General features: G+C 57.9%; 2 protein-coding genes across 3 annotated transcripts; one reads left to right on the top strand and one right to left on the bottom strand.

Moving 5' to 3' along the window:
• The first annotated feature begins 1,864 nt into the window (after positions 1-1,864).
• SLC2A4 (solute carrier family 2 member 4) lies at positions 1,865-8,455 on the top strand. The gene is made up of 11 exons (XM_055257577.2): positions 1,865-2,165; positions 3,433-3,549; positions 3,659-3,831; positions 3,924-4,048; positions 4,160-4,275; positions 4,403-4,565; positions 4,671-4,858; positions 5,016-5,120; positions 5,269-5,370; positions 5,900-6,103; positions 6,624-8,455. The coding sequence occupies exons 1-11, from the start codon at positions 2,133-2,135 to the stop codon at positions 6,825-6,827; spliced, it is 1,530 nt and encodes a 509-aa protein (XP_055113552.1). The 5' UTR covers positions 1,865-2,132; the 3' UTR covers positions 6,828-8,455.
• Positions 8,452-14,853, bottom strand: YBX2 (Y-box binding protein 2). Of its 2 annotated transcripts, XM_055257580.2 has the most exons (10): positions 14,429-14,743; positions 13,672-13,735; positions 12,224-12,257; positions 11,706-11,750; positions 11,263-11,352; positions 10,461-10,742; positions 10,136-10,239; positions 9,716-9,893; positions 8,930-9,014; positions 8,452-8,824 (listed from the first exon to the last, which is right to left on the bottom strand). In XM_055257580.2, exons 1-9 carry the CDS (start codon positions 14,700-14,702, stop codon positions 8,964-8,966), a joined length of 1,122 nt encoding a protein of 373 aa, XP_055113555.2. In that variant the 5' UTR covers positions 14,703-14,743; the 3' UTR covers positions 8,452-8,824; positions 8,930-8,963. The 2 variants fall into 2 exon arrangements, with proteins under 2 accessions (XP_055113555.2, XP_055113556.2); XM_055257581.2 differs by lacking the exon at positions 11,706-11,750 and having other exon boundaries at positions 14,429-14,853.
• Positions 14,854-19,245: the final 4,392 nt, after the last annotated feature.

The raw sequence follows: 19,245 nt of genomic DNA, 5'->3' as shown, positions 1-19,245 counted from the left end.
AACCTCCACCTCCCGGGTTCAAGCCATTCTCCTGCCTCAGCCTCCCGAGTAGCTGGGATTACAGGTGTGCATAACTACGCCCGGCTAATTTTTGTATCTTTAGCAGACATGGGGTTTCTCTATGTTGGCCAGGCTGGTTTCGAACTCCTGACCTCAGTCGATCCACCTGCCTTGGCCTCCTAAAGTGCTGGGATTACAGGCATGAGCCACCGCGCCCGGCCAGCATTCCAGATTTTGCAGGGGATTAGTACAGCAAAGGGATCAAGAAGGGATGTAAAGGCACAGCGTGTTCTGGGTACAATAAGGACTTAGGCATTGCCCAGAACAGGAGGCGAAGGAGATAGAAGGAGAGGCAGGAGAGACAGGTAAACCTGGCCAGAGATTGGATAAGAGAGGCAGGAGGTTTTGTTCACTCTGAAAAGGGATTTGAACTTGACAACTGGGGCAACAGAGACTACTTGCTTGAGAGATGAGATTGGACCTTCGAAAATTGTTCTTTGCCCTCGTCATAAAGGAAATAAGATGAGCAGGAAGACCAGTGAGGGTGATGGTGATCTGGACTGAAGTGGCAGCCGCCACGGAGAATATCGGATGAATGTGAGAGAGTTCTGGAGGTCAAAGCACCAATGTTGGAAACTAACTGGATAAACGGGGAGAGCGGCGCAGGACAGGAGGAATCGAGCATGACTTCTACCATAGGGGTGACTGGGCGGGTAATTCATTGAAATAAGGAAGTTAGGAGGAGGAGCAGGTTTGGACATGCTGATCACTAGAGCTGCCACATCCGGGCGGTGACGAACACCTGGATTTGCAGCTCCAGAGAAGGGCCTGGGTTAGATGTCACTGAAGCCTTAGGGGTGGCGGAAAGGCGAGAGATAGTGGGTTGAGATTCCAAGTGCAATCCACTGCGGCTCCTCGCTCGTCCTCCAGGTGGCACCACAACCCTGCGCTTCCGAAGCCCGTTTTCTGAGCCAGACACTCTCCACGCTCTGGGTATTTCGCTTCTCTTTCCCCACGCGCCGACCCTAGGTCGCGCACTTTCTGCCTGGCAGAATTTGGCCGAGGATCCAAACCCGGAGCAGCCTCCAGAGAGCGTGTCGTTCACGCGGCCAGCATATGCTCAGAGACCTCAGAGGCTCAGAGACCTCAGGGCTGGTGGTGTGGTCGGTGTGACCACTTGTCCCTCGGACCGGCTCCAGGAACCAACCTAGGGAATGTGTGTAGGGGAAGGGCGGGATAGACAGTGCCCGGAGCAGGGAGGCACTGAAAGACAGGACCAAGCAGCCCGGCCACCAGACCCGTTCTGGGAACGGAATTTCCTGGCCCCCAGGGCCACACTCGCGTGGGAAGCATGTCGCGGACCCTTTAAGGCTTAATCTCCCTGTCTCTCCGCCCCCGCCTGGGACAGGCCGGGACGCCCGGGACCTGACATTTGGTGGCTCCCAACGTGAGAGCTAAAAATAGCCCCGGGTTACTTTGGGGCATTGCTCCTCTCCCAACCCGCGCGCCGGCTCGCGAGCCGTCTCAGGCCGCTGGAGTTTCCCCGGGGCAAGTACACCTGGCCCGTCCTCATCTCTCAGACCCCACTGTCCAGACCTGCAGAGTTTAAGATGCTTCTGCAGCCCGGGATCCTAGCTGGTGGGCGGAGTCCTAACACGTGGGTGGGCGGGGCCTTTTGTTCCAGGGACTCTTTTCTCAAAACTTCCCAGTCGGAGGCTGGCGGGAACCCGAGAGGCGTGTCTCGCCAGCCACGCGGAGGGGCGTGGCCTCACTGGCCGGCCCCACCAACTCCAGCCAAACTCTAAACCCCAGGCGGAGGGGGCGTGGTCTTCTGGGGTGTGCGGGCTCCTGGCCAATGGGTGCTGTGAAGGGCGTGGCCCGCTGGGGCAGGAGCGAGGTGGCGGGGGCTCCTCGCGTCTTTTCCCCCAGCCCCGCTCCGCCAGATCCGCGGTAGCCCCACTGCTCTCTGGCTCCTTGGCTTGTGGCTGTGGGTCCCATCGGGCCCGCCCTCGCACGTCACTCCGGGACCCCCGCGGCCTTCGCAGGTTCTGCGTGCCAGGCCGGGACCAGAGACTCCCGGATCGGTTCTTTCATCTTCGTCACCCCTGCGCGTCCAGCTCCTCTAAGACGAGATGCCGTCGGGCTTCCAACAGATAGGCTCCGAAGTAGGATTCATCATGAGGGGGCGGGGCGGGGGGGCACGGGTCCCGCTTTTCTTGGGCTGGGGTCGCGGTTGGGGTCAGCTGGGGGTGGTTCCTGCGCAGGCGCAGGGGGTGAAGGTGGGGGGCTGGCTATTTATACCCGGCCTGGACAACCCGTGACCGTGAGATTCCAATCCTACCAAGAGGCAGAGTGGGTCTGGAGGGCCTTTCGGGGCACAGGCAGCAAATGGATTCTGCGAGCCAGGGTTCACCCCCTTGCCTAGTAGGAGGCGCGGCGCTCCGTAATCGGGGACACCCTGCCCTCGATCCAACTCGGGAAAGCAGATCCAGGCAGGTCTTGCCCTCCGGGAGCTGTCCGTCCGTCTTCGCTCGCGGGCAGTGTTTCGAGGACCAGAGGCTCTCCGTGGGCCCCCACCCCCACTCCTGGCCGCCCTCCAGGACGCTGAACTTTCCCTTGGCCCCATGGTTGGTGGAGGGGCAGAGGGGACTGTCAGCCCCCCCTCCCCCAGCTCAGGTTTCCGCTTGGAGACAGTCTGTGCCGCCAGCGAGCGGCCACCACTGCCACCGCCCCTCACACCACCTTCCTGCCCTCCTCCCCTGGGCATGGCCCTCCCAGGCAGAACCCCTGGACGGCCCTCCCTGCACGGAGGTTAGAGGGGGAGGGCAGGCCGCGACATAGATAGAGAAGGCCACCCCTAGATGACCGGGATGTCCTTTCTGGAACAGCACTTCTTGTTCCTGTTGGGGGCCTCCTGGAGACAGAACCCCCAGAGGGGAGGGAAGAGGACAGTGGCTGATGATAATGCACTTGTTAATTTATGGAACCAGCACTGTCGGGGATACTGTTAACATGTGATGTTGATTTTCACAACACTCTCACAGATAGGTAGGCAAGGCAGGCAACATCACCCCCATCTCACAGAGGACACTCAGGTTCGGGGCGGGGAAGTGACTTGGCCAAGGTCACACAAATCTGAGCTCTTAAGGCCAAGCCTGTCTCAAGGTCACAGAAGAATTTTGAGACAAGTTCTCAAACATTTCTCTGCCTTATGGACTCAAACATCCAGTTTCTCCTTTATGCCCAGGTTGCAGTTGAGCTCCTGTTTACATTGAGATCTTTGTGCAATTCCTAATATGGCCCAGTTTCCCTCACCCAACATGCTGGATGGAGCCCAGTATCTTCAGGCTCCAGCTGGGCCCGGGCCCCTAGCGGAAGGAAAAAAATCATGGTTCCATGTGACATGCTGTGTCTTTGCGTCTGCCTGTCCAGGATGGAGAACCCCCTCAGCAGCGAGTGACTGGGACCCTGGTCCTTGCTGTGTTCTCTGCGGTGCTTGGCTCCCTGCAGTTTGGGTACAACATTGGGGTCATCAATGCCCCTCAGAAGGTGAGGGCCTGCAGCTGGCAGGGGGGGTACCCAAACGAGGAGGACAGTTGTCTCAGGGGTGGTGGAAAGGGGAGGGTCTGCAGGAAATCTGTCCTCTGCTGTCCCCCAGGTGATTGAACAGAGCTACAATGAGACGTGGCTGGGGAGGCAGGGGCCTGACGGACCCAGCTCCATCCCTCCAGGCACCCTCACCACCCTCTGGGCCCTCTCCGTGGCCATCTTTTCCGTGGGCGGCATGATTTCCTCCTTCCTCATTGGTATCATCTCTCAGTGGCTTGGAAGGTTCGCAGCTGGAGGGCAGGGGTGGGGGAAACGGGAAGGGAGCCACTGCTGGGTGCCCTTACCCTCACAGCCTCACTCTGTCTGCCTGCCAGGAAAAGGGCCATGCTGGTCAACAATATCCTGGCGGTGCTGGGGGGCAGCCTCATGGGCCTGGCCAACGCTGCTGCCTCCTACGAAATGCTCATCCTTGGACGATTCCTCATTGGCGCCTACTCAGGTATTCACGGGCACCGCAGCCCTGCCTAGCACCCTGTTCTCTTTCACCATGCCTGGGCTTTCAGATGGGAATGGACACCTGCCCTCAGCCCTCTCTTCTTCCCTCGCCCAGGGCTGACATCAGGGCTGGTGCCCATGTACGTGGGGGAGATTGCTCCCACTCACCTGCGGGGCGCCCTGGGGACGCTCAACCAACTGGCCATCGTCATCGGCATTCTGATCGCCCAGGTGACCGGGACAAGCCTCATGGGTGCCTGGGCAGTGGTTAGAGTGGGGCTCTGGAGAATATGGTGGGCTTCCAAGGTAAGGCAGGAGGGCTGAGTGACCTGCCTTCTTTCCCAACCTTCTCCCACAGGTGCTGGGCTTGGAGTCCCTGCTGGGCACTGCCAGCCTGTGGCCACTGCTCCTGGGCCTCACAGTGCTACCTGCCCTCCTGCAGCTGGTCCTGCTGCCCTTCTGTCCCGAGAGCCCCCGCTACCTCTACATCATCCGGAATCTCGAGGGGCCTGCCAGAAAGAGTAAGCTCTCCCGCTGCAGCCTGGCCCAGGCCCATGCCTCCGCCTCGTCTGGCTAGCACCTGGCTTCCTCTCAGGTCCCCTCAGGCCTGACCTTCCCTTCTCCAGGTCTGAAGCGCCTGACAGGCTGGGCCGATGTTTCTGGAGTGTTGGCTGAGCTGAAGGATGAGAAGCGGAAGCTGGAGCATGAGCGGCCACTGTCCCTGCTCCAGCTCCTGGGCAGCCGTACCCACCGGCAGCCCCTGATCATTGCAGTCGTGCTGCAGCTGAGCCAGCAGCTCTCTGGCATCAATGCTGTATGTGTGGAGGAGCCTCCAGGCAGGGCACAGCCCCGGGAGGGGAGACGAGAGTGGGGAGCAAACCCTCCACCAACACTCAGGTTAGGGCCAGCCTGTTGTGGCTGGAGTTGAGGAAGGGACATTCCTGCCATCATTTCTTCTCCCCCACCTCTAGGTTTTCTATTATTCGACCAGCATCTTCGAGACAGCAGGGGTAGGCCAGCCTGCCTATGCCACCATAGGAGCGGGTGTGGTCAACACAGTCTTCACCTTGGTCTCGGTAACTGCTCACCTCTGGAATGGCCCGAGCCACTGGCTTCACATCCCTGGGTGTCCCGGAGGTCCTGCTCTTGGTTGCCCTCACCCACGCAGCCCCTCCTACTTCCCGTGCCTGAAAGGCTCCGGTCAAGCTCTGACTCTCCCCGCAGGTGTTGTTGGTGGAGCGGGCGGGGCGCCGGACGCTCCATCTCCTGGGCCTGGCGGGCATGTGTGGCTGTGCCATCCTGATGACTGTGGCTCTGCTCCTGCTGGTAAGGCCTGGAGACTAGGAGAGGCTAGCAGCCCAGCCCATGGGAATGGTCCTGAGAGTCTCTGTGACCAGCCAGGGCCCCTTCTTAACACACATGCTTTCAATCCTGGCGCCAGCTCTGGACCAGGACTATGGGTGACTGGCTCCAGAATCTGCTGGGACTGTGGTCTGCTCCTGAGGGATTTGGGCTGCACTGGGAGGCAGCTGTGGCACAACTCTGGCAGCCAGGAGGGAGAGCCCCTGTCAAGCCTCAGGAACAATCATTCCTAAGGACCCAGCTTTGGAGCCCAGGGAGAGCTGACCGTCCTAAGAACTGAGAGGCTATAACATTTCCTCTGCCTTGAACCCACCTGGGATAGCCAGCAGAATGCCAGTGCTCAGAAAGGCTCAAGGGCCTGCTCTAACCGGGGACGGCAGGCCCCCCACAAGCTGCTGGGGAGGGGGTTAGATTTCACTTCTCTGAGTTGAGGGCAAGGAAAGATCCAGAAGGGCCTCAACTGGATTCTCCACCCTCCCTGTCTGGCCCCTAGGAGCGAGTTCCAGCCATGAGCTACGTCTCCATTGTGGCCATCTTTGGCTTTGTGGCATTTTTTGAGATTGGCCCTGGCCCCATTCCTTGGTTCATCGTGGCCGAACTCTTCAGCCAGGGACCCCGCCCGGCAGCCATGGCTGTGGCTGGTTTCTCCAACTGGACAAGCAACTTCCTCATTGGCATGGGTTTCCAGTATGTTGCGGTAGGTCCCCCCCACCCCAGCCTCCCACACTGTAGGCCAGAGGTGGGCATCACACAGCTAGCCCACCTGCTTCCCCGTCAGGGACTCCTGCAGCCACAGATCATGGGTCTTTGGGTCACTTTGGTGGACCACCTGCTCCACAGAATCAAAGCAAGGAAGGGAGCTGACCTAGATTGGATAGTAACTGAGGTGTCTGAAACGCACCAGTGGCATAACTTACCTTAGTCTGAGAATAAAACGATACACTTTGCATTAATACTACAAACAGCTGGGACTCTCCTCTGAGTGCAGTAACTGAGGATGGTGAAGAGGGCGAAAACTAAAAGAGTGTTTGGGGTTCAGAGAATCCTCTTTTCAGTGTAAATTCTCATTCCTGCTCATTTCCCTTGTCCCTGGAGGAGGCAGCTGCTGTCTGCCGTCTCCCCAGCTCCCTGTGAAGGCCTTTAGCTCCTGGTTGCCTGAAACCACCCCTTCCCTCCCCACCTCACTCTGTCAACACCTCTTTCTCCACCTGTCCCAGGAGGCTATGGGGCCCTACGTCTTCCTTCTATTTGCGGTCCTCCTGCTGGGCTTCTTCATCTTCACCTTCTTAAGAGTACCTGAAACTCGAGGCCGGACGTTTGACCAGATCTCAGCTGCCTTCCACCGGACACCCTCTCTTTTAGAGCAGGAGGTGAAACCCAGCACAGAACTTGAGTACTTAGGGCCAGATGAGAACGACTGAGGGGCCAGGCAAGGGTGGGAGAGCCAGCTGTCTCTACCCGCCCCAGAGACCCCTTCCTTTCCTCTGCAGCACTTTAACCCTCTCTTCCCTATTACTTCCGGGTGGAAAAGAATCCCTGCAGCCTGGTAGAATTGGGAAGCTGGGGGAAGGGTGGTCTGAGCACCCCCTCATTCCCCTCGTGTGACTCTCTTGGATTATTTATGTGTTGTGGTTTGGCCGTGGCCATCAGGGTGGGCCACTGTCCCCTCCCTCTTCCTTCCCCCATCCTCTTTCCTCCCCACCTCCCCCCATACTCAGCTCCAGAATACCTTCTTCCCTGCTAGAGAAGGGAGATTGGAGGGAAGACAGGTCTAGACTTTCTCAGCGGGACAAACCAGAGCAGAGAGCAGGATAGGAGACAAGAAATCCAGTTTCCCACCACCTTGGACTCCTCCCACAATCTGGGACTTTCACTGAATTCTCGCCACACAGACTCTGGGCAAAGGGGGTTCTCTTTTTTTTTTTTTTTTTGAGACGGAGTCTCGCTCTGTTGCCCAGGCTGGAGTGCAGTGGCGCAATCTCGGCTCACTGCAAGCTCTGCCTCCTGGGTTCACGCCATTCTCCTGCCTCAGCCTCCGGAGTAGCTGGGACTACAGGCACTCGCCACCACGCCTGGCTAATTTATTTTGTATTTTTAGTAGATACAGGGTTTCACCATGTTAGCCAGGTGGTCTCGATCTCCTGACCTCGTGATCTGCCCGCCTCGGCCACCCAAAGTGCTGGGATTACAGGCGTGAGCCACTGCGCCCGGCGAAGGGGGTTCTCTCTTGACCCCTGCAGGGAAAAGGACTCACTTCCCTCACTGCAGGCAGCCTTCCAGGGCAAGAGGGAACAGGAAAGTATGTGCCCATGTGTGGCAAGATGGAAGGACGGCAGGCTCCCGCCTCTAGGCTTGGGGCTCTACCCCGATTGTTCCCCAAGGCTGCCAAGAAGGAGCCCTAGCTTTCTTCCTCTCCCTTTCTGGAAGGGTGCTGCACCCACAGGCTTTTGACCAACTAAGGCAAAGAGGGGATTTGAAAGGCTGCCTGGAAACACTGGACTGGGAGGAGCCTTTGGATATTTTTATATACGTTTGAAAAGGGGGTTAAGGGAAGAAACCAAAGGTCGGTTGTACTAAATGTATATATATAGATACTTCTATAAAGTCACTGCTGAAGACAAGCAGTGCCACCTATTGTGGAGGCACTTGAGGACGGGCTGAGACAGGGACCAGAACTCTTCACCCCCTTCCTCCCTCTGTCCTGCCTCAGCTCAAGGCCTCAGAATCTTCTGAACGCCGTTGCTCATGCCCCTACTCACATTTCTACTCATTGCTTTATTAATAGTAAATGCTCAATAAATTGTAGCTGCCAGTGCCGGACACTGCTCTTGGCATCTGCAGAATACTCACTCTGCTAGGGAGGTGTCAGCCCATGTCACGGATGGGCAGTGAAACCCCTGATGGGGGCACTCTTCCCCAGGGGCACAGCTGGAGACAGGGGAGCAAGGATGCCAGGCCCTGCCCACAGCCCCACATCCCCTCCTCCCCACCCTCAACAGTGAGTTACTAGCGATTCTCCAAAACAGAAGAGACAGAGACCAAGACCACAGGAAAGCCTGTTTTTGTTTTTACTGGAGGCTCAGGTGGCACATGACAGATCATAAAATGGCTTCAGAGGTAGGGGGCTGGGGGAAAACAAAAATAAACTTGGGGAAGGGGGAAGAAAAACAACCAGGAGGAGGTAAGAGCTGGCTGGTTCCTTCTCAGCCTGAGTTATGGGAGGGAGTTGCTGTCTGGCTCCCTTCCTTCAACCCTTGATAAGGGGAGGGAAGAAAAAAGAAAAAGCAAAAGGCTGTTGCTTTGGTCCTCCTGAGTCTCAAGGAAAAGGTGAAAAGCTGGTGCTTTGATGCCATGAATTATGGGAAAGGGGAGCAGGGTACTGGGTAGGGCAAGGTCAGTTGGAAAAACTGGCAGATACCTGAGAGAGAAAAGGAAATGGACGGATTGTGAACAACAGCGACTTGTCATCACCACCCGGTACCCCGCCTTCCTGGCCACCCACCCAACTGCACCAGCCACTCACCAGATGGCAGCTCTGGGTGTCCTTTGAGTTGGAATCACTCCAGGATGGTGGTGGTGGGGTCCCCACTGTTGACAGGGGCTGAGGTCTAAAGAACAGCGGTGGCCAATTGAGACTTGTTCTCTTTTTTTGTTTTTGAGACAGAGTCTCACTGCAGGTTGGATGGAGTACAGTGGCGTGATCTTGTCTCACTGCAAACTCCCCCTCCCGGTTCAAGCGATTCTCCTGCCTCAGCCTCCCAAGTAGCTGGGATTACAGGCATGTGCTACCATGCCCGGCTAATTTTTGTATCTTTAGTAGAGACGGGGTTTCCCCATATTGGTCAGGCTGGTCTTGAACTCCTGACCGCAAGTGATCCTCCTGCCTCTGCCTCCCAAAGTGCTGGGATTACAGGCATGAGCCATAACGCAGGGCTGAGACTTGTTCTTCAGAGCCCCGAACTTCAACCTTCTTTCACTTTTTCCCTTCCCATTAAAACCTCAATCACACCCCTCAGTTCACATCTACAAGCTGGTAGGATGGCTCCAGGCAGCAAGTGGGGGACAGGTTGGGGGGGGCATGGCCATCATGGGCAGTCATGGGCTTGATTGCCTCTGCAGGGGCTTCTTGGTGGGAGGGGGCACCTGCCAGGGGTGGACCCAGCAGGCTGCATGGAAGAGGGTGGTGGCAGGGCCAGGGCAGGGGAGGGGAGGAGCCAAAGGATAAGAGTAGGAAAGAAAAAGAAAAGGAGCCGGTGGGGGAGGGAGCTGGTCTCAGCCTCTTCTTTCATCCCACATCTGAGGTCCTCACCTCAGGGGCTGCAGGCTGCCGGGGGCCAGGGGCCTGCTGCCGTCTCCGCTGGAAGTAGGGGCGGTTTCGTGGGCGCTGGGGCTCAGGACGGGAACCATCAGCAGGACCTTGGCTGGGCTTGGTCTCACCGTCCCCACCTTCTGTGTTAGGCTGCTGGGGTGGCCTGGGGCGGAAAGGCCTAAGGAAAGGAGCAGGGCTCTGAGGGGACCAGGGAACACTCCCTCCCCAGGGCTCACCCAGCTGCCCCACCCCACCTCCAGAAGCCAGGCCTCCAGCCCATGAGCACTGCCTCCCCACAAGGCACCTCTCTCGCCAGGAGCCCAGGGTCTGCCTAGAGCTTCGCCCTTCCATCCTCCTGTCCCTTTCCCCAAGGAACCAACACTGGAAGGGGAAGACCAAGCCCCAGCAGGGGGGTCTTACCTTCGGTACCTGGGCCGGAATCTGGGCGGGGGGACCCGCTCATCTCCCTGCTGTTGGTGTCCCTCCAATGGGGCTGTCTCTTTGGGTTCTACCCCATCAGTGCCCTGGGAACATGCAAAGGTGAGCTGTGGGGACAGTGAGCTGTGGAGACAGTGAGCTGTGGGGACAGTGAGCTGTAGGGACAGCAGCTGCCCCGGAGCCAGGTTATCCGCAGCTCTGCCCAACCCTCAGTTCCTCCTTCTTTGGGGACCCATGGTCTCTATCCTAACTCCCACTCCTCTCCTGAATTTGGGGAACTGGCTCCCATATTCCAGCTTCCCCTCACCTCTATAGGCTGCTGCTGGTTGGGAGGCCGGGGGCCTCGCACAAACCGCCGTCGGTAGAAGGGTGGGGGGCGCCGCCATCTGGGCCGCTGCCCAGAGTCTTCAGCCCGCTCCCCTTCACTGCCAGGTCCTGTCCCCCCCGAGGGGATCTCTGCCACCATGGGTGGTGGGGCAACTGAGGGAGGCCGGGGGATGAATCGGCGGAACCTACGTCGGTTGGGGGCATAACGGCTGCCCTTCACAGGCACTCCCCCGGGCCCAGTTACATTAGCGGCTTCTGCGCCCTGGGAAGGTGGTAAGGGAATAGTCAGAACCTGCTCCAACAGCCAATGTGCATTTCCCAACTTGCTTCCCCTTCTTACAGGGGAAGACCCCTCTCCAGCTTTCCTTTAGCTCCTCTAACTTCTTTCTACCCTCCCTGGAGAGGCAGTGGAATGTGTTTGCACCCGTCTGGGAAGGAGCAACATGTCCTTTTGAAATAATTGCTACTGCACCCTCCTCAGTATACGACTGGGTGGAGAAAGGCCTGGCAGCCAGCATCCACCTTTTTACTCCAGAGGCGGGCTCGGGAAGTCTAGGACAGGGCCCCACGTGGAGAATGGATGTCGAAGTGCTTGGTGAACTACAGAGAAGAAACCCAGACACTGCCGACTGATGACAGGGACATACTTAGGACGTCCCTTAGCCCTAGCATTAAGGAAGAGGACATCAGAGCTGGCCCCAGGAGGGTCTTAGCCTGTGATGACCTCCAGGCCACCCTCCCATAAGCCTAGTCAACTCTATACCCCACAGCAGTCCCCAAACCTTCTCTCCTTCCACGACATCAAATTCCACAGTCTCCCCATCTCCAACGCTGCGCAGAAACTTCCTGGGGTTGTTTCTTTTAATAGCTGTCTGATTGGGGAAAAGGCCATGTGAAAAGTGAGACAGCAAGACAGGAGTCTCTGTCACCCCTGCTGGGGCCACCACCCAATTTCATTCTTTCAACATTTAACTTGGGGTCTAGAGCTGGAGGGTGGAGCAAGGAGATGGTCAAAGTTTAGCAGGGGAAAAGTCCTGAACTCAGGGCCTCAGCAAAGACTGTGCAGTTACCACCATCCCCAGGACACACTCCCCGCACCCCCCGCCTCCTGCCCCGCTTTACCCCTCAGGGATTTCAAAAAGGGAGGCAAGAAATATGAACTCCAAAGCAAAAGGCAGGGACAGCCTTCAGTTGCAAAGTGGATAAAATGCACTCTGCTTCTTACCTCAGTCCCAGTGAGAGCTCTCTCCACCAAGCAGTGGTTCTCAAGCTGTAGCGTGCATCAGAATCACCTGGAGAGCTCATTAAACCGATTGCGGAGCCCCAGCCCCAGCTCTGATTGATTCACCAGGTCTGGGGTGGGACCTGAGAATTTGGATGTCAGGTGATGCTGCTGCCGCTGGTGCAGGGGCCACGCTTTGAGAACCACTGCACCCAAGGACCTTCTCCCTCTGAAAATTGCCTCAGTGCTTCCTGGAGTGTTAACAGGTCCCAGTAGGTAGTAAGCGTGCCATGCCCAGGGGCAACATGCTCAATTCTGACAGACGTTTAGTAACCCAACACAAGTGCGGCTAATGGTGGTTGACACAGGCACCCGAGGCGGATGGGGGGAGCTATTCCCTGGCAGATGGGCCATTGTGAAGAAGAGCCAGAGAAACATGGTGGGGCGCACTGCTAAGAATTACGGCAAAGGCCTTCAAAGACGGCCGGTTCTTCCCCTCAGAAAGCCAACCTAGCTCTTACCTGGTGAACAAAGACATCTTCCTTGGTGTCATTCCTGCAGAACAGGATGGGTCGTTAAGGAAGGGACTTTAACAAAGCCCTCAGCTCCTCACTGAGGCCCCCTTAGCTGCCCAGTCTAAGCTCAGTGGGCCCATCCTCTCCAGCATTCCAGTTAGGGGTAGACAGGGCCTGGGGAATGGGAGGGAGAGCCAGCAGGGCCCCCAGAAACTGGTGTAAAGAGAGGTACACCTAAAGCCTCAGTGCCAAACCTGGACTTCACAAGGAAAGGGCAGGCTGGGGAGGCAAAGGCACCTTGAGGGACCTGAGACAGCTCTGCCCCTGCCGGGACTCCACCTCCCACCCCAGGCTAGCCTTACAACCTGCCAGCGCTGGGTGCAACTGTCCTTGGCCAACACCCCCTCCCCCAACCCCCATCAGGGTTGGAAAATTCCAGTTTTCTTCCTTCTATAGTCAAGGAGGCAGAAAGTGCAGATGGGGCCAGAGGTGCAGAACGAGTTTGAGAAGGGAACAACGTGTCAGGAACTTGCTCTGAACAGCTGCCAAACTTTATTCTCATCCTCAGCCTGGAGGTGAATCCCAGAGTCAGGCCCACTCTCCAGACGCGTGGGACCAAGGGTGAGAGAAGAAAACATTCACCCATTCTCTATCACAAGAACCCCAGTGGGTGGGGGGAGGGGAGAAAGGAAAAGTTTCCCTGGAGACACTCTGCCCCCCACCCAGTCTGCCATTTCCAGAATTAGACAGGGACCCTTCCCCAGAACAAACGTTTTAGCTTTGAAGCACTTGTATCTGCACAAAGGTCAGCCTGCTAAGAGGGAACTAGGGCCTCCCAGGAGAGCCAGGCCGGGCAGGATGCCTGGGCTGGGGAAGGGCCCACTGGGGGAGACCTGGCTCTGCTCAGAATCCACTGCCACAGCCTCTCCCAGTGCTGAGGGGTGGGGCTGCCTACTGAAGGAAAGCAGCAGCCTCTGGCTCCTTCCTCCTGCCCCCCACTGTCAGCCTGAGTCCCAACAGGTGGGGGGCTTGAATGAGCCACAGCTCTTGAAGGGAGTTGAGTTGTGAGTGCTGCCATAACAGGAAATCAGTGAGGATTCCAGCCTGGGGCCCTGAGGCACAGAGAACCCTATAATACATTCTGCCCCAAAGGCATGTCAGAGTAAAAGTAATGAAGCAATTCCAGAAGGTGAGATGAGAAGCTGGCAGGGTCAGAGCCAGGTTTGCCAAGTTCCTGAATCATTAATCCTCCGCTGCCCTTGAAGATGTGGAGGAGGCTTCCTCTTGTCACTAAGCACACATTTGTGCTGCGGTTAAAGGCTTTCAACCAGCATCAGCTGGACATTGCAACCATGTGCCTCCGCAGGGGTCGAGATGAGGTTGGGTGTGTGTCCAGTCCCACAGGCCAGTTCGGAAGACACCCATTCCACCCCCGCCCTGGGTTCCTTGGATACCTGTTGATGAATCCGTAACCATTCCGGACGTTGAACCATTTGACAGTGCCCAGGACTTGGATTGCTGCCAGGCAGAGATGCAGTGGGGACAGTGAGATGGGGGGAAGAGATGGAGTTGAACTCAGTTTTGAGGCACTCCAAAATAAAAAAAATCTAGCCTACTGCCTTATTACCTATTAAGCTTACCTTCAAGCCAACCAGGTTTCACTAGTAGCTTCAAGGTATTCTTACCCTATTCCACCAAATGAAATCACCCACACAGGGAGTCAGGCTTTCAAAAAGCCTTCCAACTCTAAGTCACGTTCCCCACATCCTACAAATCCAGCCCCTTCACCTAGAACTGGGTACTCACCTGGTCTGCAAAGTGCCGCCCCCAGGTCATAACTGAGGGTTTTTCTAGCCCTCCCAATGCAAGGGTCCCCAGTGCACCTGCTTGCCGGGCTCAGAGGTTTGCTTAGTTCTAACCCAGTCAACTAGGCACTGTGTCCCGCCCGGGGGCGTGGCCGGACCCTGGGGCTTTATTCTCCACCCCAAGACCTTAGCTGAACCTGCCGGCCCCGCCCTCCTCCCAGGAAGGCACGGCAGGATTTCCCACCAGGGGAATCCACTTTGTTTGGTGCGCAGCTCCCAGCCCATTTAGCGCTCTGGGCCTCCGGGCCAGGCCGCCTTTGGTTTTCCGGATCCTGCCGGGCTCCACACTGCCCCTCCCCCAGCCCGCCGACCCCTCAGAGCCGCCCTGTGCGCGCCTGCCCCTCACCCAGCACCGGCTTGTCCGCCTGACTCCGGGCCGGGAGGGCGGGGGTTCCCGAGGCCGCCGTCGCCGGGTTGCCAGGGGTGCGGGGGCCGGGCGCCGAGGGGGTCCCAGCAGCAGGGCCCGAGGCGGCTCCGCCCCCGCCGCCCGCCCCGCCGCCTGCTTTCTGCGGCTCCCCTGCGGGCACTGGCACCACCACCGCTACCACCCCTGCCGCCGTCGCGGGCACCGTCGCCGCGGGGACTGTTGTAGCCACCGCTACCGCCTCCACCTCGCTCATCCCGCCGGGTCCAGTACCGGCCTCCGCCGCCGCCGCCGCCGCCACCGCCCCAGCCCCTCCCCCCGGCTCGCGAACCCGCCGCCCTGCTCGGTCCTCGCGCCCCGAGCCTCGCCCGCACGCCGGCAGCGGGCCCGGAGCCGAGGCCAATGGCAGCCCGCTGCCGCCGCTCGCGCAGACCCCGCCTCCCGACCACGGGCCAATCCCAGCCAAGCAGTCCCCCAGGCCCGCACGCCGACCCCGCCTCCCGGACTTCGCACCGCGGCCCCGGCCCCCGCCAGCTGCCCAGTAAGTACACCTGGGCCCCGCCCCCGGGCCGCCACGTGACCGCCCCGGGCCCAACCCATTGGCCGTCGGCCCCTTTCCCCTCCCCCCTCCGCCCCTTTCCACCGGCCGCGGGAAATCAAACGGGCCGATCGCGCCCCAACTGCCACCTGGCCTCTGCGCGAAGGGCGGGGCCGAGGCCGCAGCGCCAAGGTTGCCCCTGACGACCTGAGCGAGGGGCGGGAGTCTACAGCCTCGGTTCTGGCAGTGAGTAGCACCGCTCGCCTCCACCCTCGAGACCGACCTTGCCCGTATGCTGCCAGGTGCAGACGCCTTCCGGCCACCACCGCCCTTGGCACCCTTTCCCCACAGGACGGCCCTGCACACCCTGGGGCTGCGGGGTCCGCCCGCAGGATAGGCTGGAAAGCGCAGCAGAATGGATTTCCCGGCTCACAGTTGCTCCCATGAGCCAGGACCCCCTACTTTTCTGTTTTTCTTTTTTCTTTCTTTTTTCTTTTTTTTTTTTTTTTTTTTTGAGACAGGGTCTGGCTCTGTCAGGCCGGGCGTGGTGGCTCACACCTGTAATCCCAGCACTTTGGGAGGCAGAGGCGGGCGGATCACGAGGTCAGGAGATCGAGACCATCCTGGCTAACACAGTGAAACCCCGTCTCTACTAAAAATACAAAAAATTAGCCGGGCATGGTGGCGGGCGCCTGTAGTCCCAGCTACTCGGGAGGCTGAGGCAGGAGAATGGCCTGAACCCGGGAGGCGGAGCTTGCAGTGAGCCGAGATTGTGCCACTGCACTCCAGCCTGGGCGACAGAGCGAGACTCCGTCTCAAAAAAAAAAAAAAAAAAAAAAAAGGGTCTCACTCTGTCGCCCAGACTAGAGTGCAGTGGCGCGATCTCGGCTCGCTACAACCTCCGCCTCCCGGATTCAAGCGATTCTCCTGCCTTGAGCCACCTCGAGGTGGCTCCCGGCCTGCCCTACCTATGTTTGTATTGGAAACAAAGTTTACAAGTAGTACAATGAGTTGGTTATTTTGTTTGTTTGTTTTGACACAAGGCCTCCCTCTGTCGCCCAGGCTGGAGCGCAGTGCGCGATCTGGGCTCACTGCAGCCTCCGCCTCCGGGTTTCAAGCGATTCTCCCTCCTCAGCCTCCTGAGTACCTGGAATTACAGGCGTGCGCTACCACAGCCTGGCTAATTTCTGTATTTTTAGTAGAGATGGGGTTTCACCATATTGACCAGGCTGGTCTCGAACTCCTGACCTCTGGTGATCCGCCCGCCTCAGCCTCCCAAAGTGTTGGGATGACAGGGTGAGCCACTGGGCCCAGCCTTTGCTGAGTTTTGATCAATGTGTCCACCCATGTGGCCCACACCGACCGCTGCAGCTCTGATGTCTACCGCCCTAGACTGGCTTTGGGGTCTCTCACGTGTGCATGCCCGGGGCTGTGGTCTCCGGCCAGGCGTCAAGCTCCAGCGGACTCGAGGCCTTCTGCACATGCAGTTTCCTCTGCCGAAAACGCGCTTTCGTGTCTCAGGGTGGCTCTCTCCAACTAGCAGCTTACATACCACTCTTCGCGATCACACCATTCCTTATTTTTCTCCGAGTAGCTGAGACTACAGGCGCCCGCCACCACGCCCGGCTAATTTTTTGTATTTTTAGTAGAGACGGGGTTTCACCGTGGTCTCGATCTCCTGACCTCGTGATCCGCCCGCCTCGGCCTCCCAAAGTGCTGGGATTACAAGCGTGAGCCACCGCGCCCAGCCTATTCCTTATTTTTCTAATGGCATTTTTGAAAATAGTCTGATCCTGACCATTTGCTTATTTTATTTCCCTGCACACAGTAGGCTGTAAACTCCACAGCAGTAAGAGCCTTGTACAGCCGGACGCCTGCAGCAGTGCCTGGTACAACGTACACGTTCAATATTTATCGAATACATGAACGGCCCCCAGTCCACAGATGAGAGGACTGAGGGGCAGTGCGAGGCTTGTACCAGGTTTCTCGTGAGCCTGGGAGGATTAATGGGCCGGGCGCGGAGGCTCATGCCTGTAATCCCAGAAAAACGAGGCTCCAGCAGTATCTCCTCCCTAGGGCCGCCTCCCCAACCAGGGAGGACGCGGGTGCGCGTTGTATTTTTAGCCAGGGCAGTGCGCCCCGGGGCAGCACACGTGCCCCCAGGCGCTGCTGGGCAAGCCCCACGTGCGCTTCCCAAGGACTGGCGTCCTCCGCGTCCCCTTCGCCGCCAGCTGCCTGCAGCAGCCGTAGTCGCCTCTCCCGGTCCCGGCGCGCCCTCTGCCGGCCGCTCCCGGAGGCCGCCGGATTCCGCTTCCTCGCTGACCCTCCACTTGCTATCGCCCGCCGCACCCCTCCGGCCCTTTCAGAGTTGAAGATTCTGATTTCCGGGGCATCGCGCACAGTGGACAGAAAAAGAGAAGAGACAAGAAAACAACTAAGTCGCAAGACGAGGCCGTGAAGCATACAAGAATGACCATTGGCCTTAGACTGTTAAGGACCAACTTACCCGTGCCTAGCCCTGAGCTCAAGAAATTGGAGAAGCCTAAGACCAAGGCTGGGGAAGGCAGGCAAGAAACCTCACAGTGTGACCGCTGCAGCAAAAGAATCACATGGAAGGCACAGACGGAGCTCAGGAGTGGGCCAGTTAGCTACAGGCTGGAGGGTGAGAAGAGAGGACCTAGGAAGGGAAGCTGAACCATTTTTTTTTTTGAGGCAGAGTCTCGCTCTGTCGCCCAGGCTGGAGTGCAGTGGCGCGATCTCCGCTCACTGCAAGCTCCGCCTCCCGGGTTCACGCCATTCACCTGCCTCAGCCTCCCGAGTAGCTGGGACTACAGGCGCCCGCCACCGCGCCCGGCTAATTTTTTGTATTTTTAGTAGAGACGGAGTTTCACCGTGCTAGCCAGGATGGTCTCGATCTCCTGACCTCGTAATCCACCCGCCTCCGCCTTCCAAAGTGCTGGGATTACAGGCGTGAGCCACCAGGCCCGGCCTGAAGCTGAACCTTTTTGTAGTAAGATTAAGAAAATGGGCAGGGCACGGTGGTTCACTCCTGTAATCCCAGCACTTTGGGATGAGGAGGCCGGTGGGTCACCTGTGGTCAGGACTTCAAGACCAGCCTGGTCAACATGGTGAAACCCCCGTCTCTACTAAAAATACAATAATTGGCTAGGCGCGGTGGCTCACGCCTGTAATCCCAGCACTTTGGGAGGCTGAAGCGAGTGGATTACAAGGTCAGGAGTTCGAGACCAGTCTGGCTAATATGGTGAAACCCAGTCTCTACTAAAAAATACAGAAAATTGGCCAGTTGCGGTGGCTCACGCCTGTAATCCCAGTACTTTGGGAGGCCGAGACAGGCGGATCATGATGTCAGGAGATCGAGACCATCCTAACACGGTGAAAACCCGTCTTTACTAAAAAAAAAATAAAAAAAAATACAAAAAAGTACCCTGTTGTTGTGGCGGGCACCTGTAGTCCCAGCTACTGGGGAGCCTGAGGCAGGAGAATGGCGTGAACCTGGGAGGCGGAGCTTGCAGTGAACCGAGATAGCGCCACTGCACTCCAGCCTGGGCGACAGAGCGAGACACCCGCTCAAAAAAAAAAAAAAAAAAATTAGCCCAGCATGGTGGTGCGCGCCTGTAATCCCAGCTACTTGGGAGGCTGAGGCAGGAGAATCGCTTGAACCTGGGAGGCGAAAGTTGCGGTGACTTCAGTGACTTGAGATTGCGCCACTGCACTTCAGCCTGGGTGACAGAGTGAGACTCTGTCAAAAAAAAAAAAAAAAAGTGGCCAGGCGCGGTGGCTCACACCTGTAATCCCAGCAATTTGAGAGGCCGAGGTGGGCGGATCACAAGGTCAGGAGATCCAGACCATCCTGGCTAACATGGTGAAACCCCGTCTCTACTACAAATACAAAAAGTTAGCTGGGCGTGGTGGCAAGTGCCTGTAGTCCCAGCTACTCCGGAGGCTGAGGCAGGAGAATGGTGTGAACCCAGGAGACAGAGCTTGCAGTGAGCTGAGATCGCGCCACTGCACTCCAGCCTGGGCGACAGTGCGAGACTCCGTCTCAAAAAAAAAAAAAAAAAGAAAAGAAGAGAAAATGGGAGGATGTGAGGAGACCAGAGGTGGGAGCATTGCAGGGAAATGTACTCCTGGTTGTTGAAACAACAGCTACACTGGCAACAGCTCAACAGCTACGTGCTCTTCATCCCCATGGAGGAGAATTCGCAGATACCACGGAGAGATGCAGCTCATTGTCCTCTTC

The sequence above is a fragment of the Symphalangus syndactylus genome, chromosome 20 (assembly GCF_028878055.3).
Source record: "Symphalangus syndactylus isolate Jambi chromosome 20, NHGRI_mSymSyn1-v2.1_pri, whole genome shotgun sequence".
NCBI classification, from domain to species: domain Eukaryota; kingdom Metazoa; phylum Chordata; class Mammalia; order Primates; family Hylobatidae; genus Symphalangus; species Symphalangus syndactylus.
The sequence above is the reverse complement of the archived record's forward strand: the minus strand, read 5'-3'. Positions and strand labels throughout refer to the sequence as shown.